Genomic DNA, 2,517 nt, shown 5'->3' with positions numbered 1-2,517 from the left:
AGTCTCTCATCCAAAATGGCACGCACGCCTCCCGGAGGCTGCTCTGGCCCTCGATGTTTTCCAGCAAAGACGTTTGTGAAGCAAGTCCGGCACACCTGCCACCTGCTCACTGGATTTTGATGGCACCCCTGTGTCTGTGACCTTGGCCAGGAACCGATGTTCTGGCCGTACCCAGAGGGGCTCCTGAAACCCCTGTGGCAAGAACAGCTCTCTGCTCAAACCCAGTGTTTAAAAAGGTTGGCTGGGAGACTGGAAGTGAAAAGGATGACGCCCCCACTTTCTGCAGCGATGGGAATGGGCAGTCAGGGGTAGAAGTCACGCCCTCGGTGGCCACGCAACAAAGAGGCCCTGAGGTCAGTTCTGGGAGACAAAACAGCGGCCCGAGTCTCCTTTCATCTGAGACACACACCCAGCACGCTCCCTGAGCCCCTGTCGAGTGACCCTGGGGGGAGGCAGCAGTCCCTCATCCTGCCTCGGGCCTGGGGCGGACCTCTTCCCTGTGTCCAGGGTGCTTGCTGGGGCCGGCCCCTCTCGGCCTGAAGTACAGGAGGGGCTCACGGTGGAAAGGCTGGTGTCCCGGGCAGGCTGGGGGGCTGCCGGAGGGTGGGAGGGACCTCCTTCTGGGCCTCAGGAGGGGGCCGGGCTCTCGGGGCGGCCAAGCTGCTCTTGCTCTTGGCCGGGCCTGTGCTCCTCCTCCTCTGGCTCCAAATCAATGTTCTGCGGACAAGGCTGCTGGTGAGGCCTGGCCCTGTACCTGCCCACATGCAGTGACATCTCCCTGTGCGAGGCATCCCCCGAAGGCGCTGTCTGCTGGAGCCGCTGCACTGGCTTGTGCTGCACACCCTGCTACAAGGAGCCACTCCTGGGTCCTACCTGACACTGGGCCTGACCTACCTCGAGCTCCTGCAAAACCTCACCCATGAAGTCCCGGGAATTCTGCTTATAAGACACAGCCAATCGAATCGCATCATTGAAGAGCTGGGGGAGGTGGGGGAGAAAGGAAACTTTGGCCGTGGGTGCCAGGGACCTGGGCCCTGCCTGTCTCGGACCCACTGGCACCGCCCTCGGTCCACAGGACACTGCAGCCCTCAGTGCACCTGCTTCCCATCACAGCCTCCATGCACGGTCCACAGGCCCACCAGCCCCTCTGCAAGTAGTTACAGGGCCCCGCCTGTCACAGGCCCCACCACCGCCCCAGGGCCCCACCCCCTGTAGTCAGCCATGCGCTGCCCTGTGCGTCCCCACCTCGCCCGGCTGCCATTACCTTGACCACGTTGGTGCCGTCCGCAGCCGAGACAAAGTACAGGGGCAGGGAGAACTTCCTGGCAAAGCTGAAGCTTTTTTGGGTCATCTTTATGTTCAGTGCAGAGAGGAGGTAGGACACCAGACAGTCATCAACGGAAAGAGAGGGGCTGGCGGGCCGGGTCACGGCCCCTTTCCAGAGAGCGGGGTATTTACTGGGAGGGAGGTGACAGCCTGCAACCAAGGGTGTGTCTCGGACCCCCGGGAACCTCAGACACCAGAGGCAGGGAGGGCCCCACCGTCGATTTTATTGGCCACCAGGACACAAGGGATCTCCGGCCTGAAGTCCCGAAGCTCTGCGTACCAGGTACCCAGGTTTCTGAAGGTCACCTTCCTCTGCACGTCGAACACCTGCAGTGAGCAGAGGCGGGCAGCTCAGGGGAGTCGAGGTCCCCAAACGCTGCCCAGGCGACTCACCCCAGAGAGGCGGGCCCAGCGGGAACAGAGGTGCAGCCCTCGGTTCCAGAGCCTGTCCTCAGTTTGGTGGGGCGTGAGTCCAGAAGCGGAATCGCGGGATCACGTGGCGAGTCCCTAGTTAACCTCTGACGAACCACCGTGTTTCTGCGGCAGCTGCACCACCCACATCCACCTTCCTTCTCAAGACTGAGCAGGACTGTGTCCACGGAGAGAGCGCGTTCCGTCTGTCCACGCCTGTGTGGGTGGACGTTGGGGCGGTGTCCACCTTTTTGGTGTGTGAATTAGGCTGTTACAAACATTCATGAACCAATTTTGGGTGGGAAACCTGTCTTAAGTTTTGGGAAGTATGTAACTAGGGAGTGGAATTGAGTTCGAAGGTAACTGGATGTTTAGCTTTCTGAGACACCTTGAACTTTCACATTCCCGCAGCACGAGGGTCTTAACCTCTGTACACACTGCTCAGCACTCGTCTGTGTTCCTGTGGGGGGCTCCTCCCGTCCCCTGTGGGTGACAGATAAGTCGTCCCGGACGCAACCTTGCTGTTCTGGCCCCGAAGGGGGTGGTGACTCCCGCTGGTGGAGAACAGCCCCGGGCCCTGGTCCCAAACGGCTTTGATTGGGAATGGTACGTGTACGTGTACACAGCACTCATCATATCCCATCAACCAATGCCCAAAAGGCTACAGTCATCACAAAAATAGATTTTATCTGTAGACAACAATCGGAGGAACACAGAGGTCTGCCTTCGGTCAGGGTCTGTTCCTCGTGCTGATGCCGGAGGGTCTTTAACCCGTGTTTC

General features: G+C 60.0%; 1 protein-coding gene across 1 annotated transcript; it reads right to left on the bottom strand.

The window, feature by feature from the left end:
- Positions 1 to 279: 279 nt before the first annotated feature.
- Positions 280 to 1,887, bottom strand: LOC128627550 (rab-like protein 2B). Its single transcript, XM_053665984.1, has 5 exons — positions 1,854 to 1,887; positions 1,542 to 1,676; positions 1,265 to 1,359; positions 895 to 978; positions 280 to 717 (listed from the first exon to the last, which is right to left on the bottom strand). Exons 1-5 carry the CDS (start codon positions 1,885 to 1,887, stop codon positions 628 to 630), a joined length of 438 nt encoding a protein of 145 aa, XP_053521959.1. The 3' UTR covers positions 280 to 627.
- Positions 1,888 to 2,517: the final 630 nt, after the last annotated feature.

Source organism: Artibeus jamaicensis, unplaced genomic scaffold (genome assembly GCF_021234435.1).
Source record: "Artibeus jamaicensis isolate MK-2021 breed Jamaican fruit bat unplaced genomic scaffold, CSHL_Jam_final contig_444, whole genome shotgun sequence".
Taxonomy (NCBI): domain Eukaryota; kingdom Metazoa; phylum Chordata; class Mammalia; order Chiroptera; family Phyllostomidae; genus Artibeus; species Artibeus jamaicensis.
The sequence above is the reverse complement of the archived record's forward strand: the minus strand, read 5'-3'. Positions and strand labels throughout refer to the sequence as shown.

Bases quoted from the DNA above. Each gene is read 5' to 3' on its own strand.
- LOC128627550 (XM_053665984.1), bottom strand. From the start codon at position 1,887: ATGTGGGTGGTGCAGCTGCCGCAGAAACACGGTG. The intron at 1,360-1,541 runs GTGGGGCCCTCC...TCTCTGCACTGA, and splicing joins GGTGGCCAATAAAATCGACG to ACATAAAGATGACCCAAAAA. The intron at 718-894 runs GTAGGTCAGGCC...CCTTGTCCGCAG, and splicing joins AGGTTTTGCAGGAGCTCGAG to AACATTGATTTGGAGCCAGA.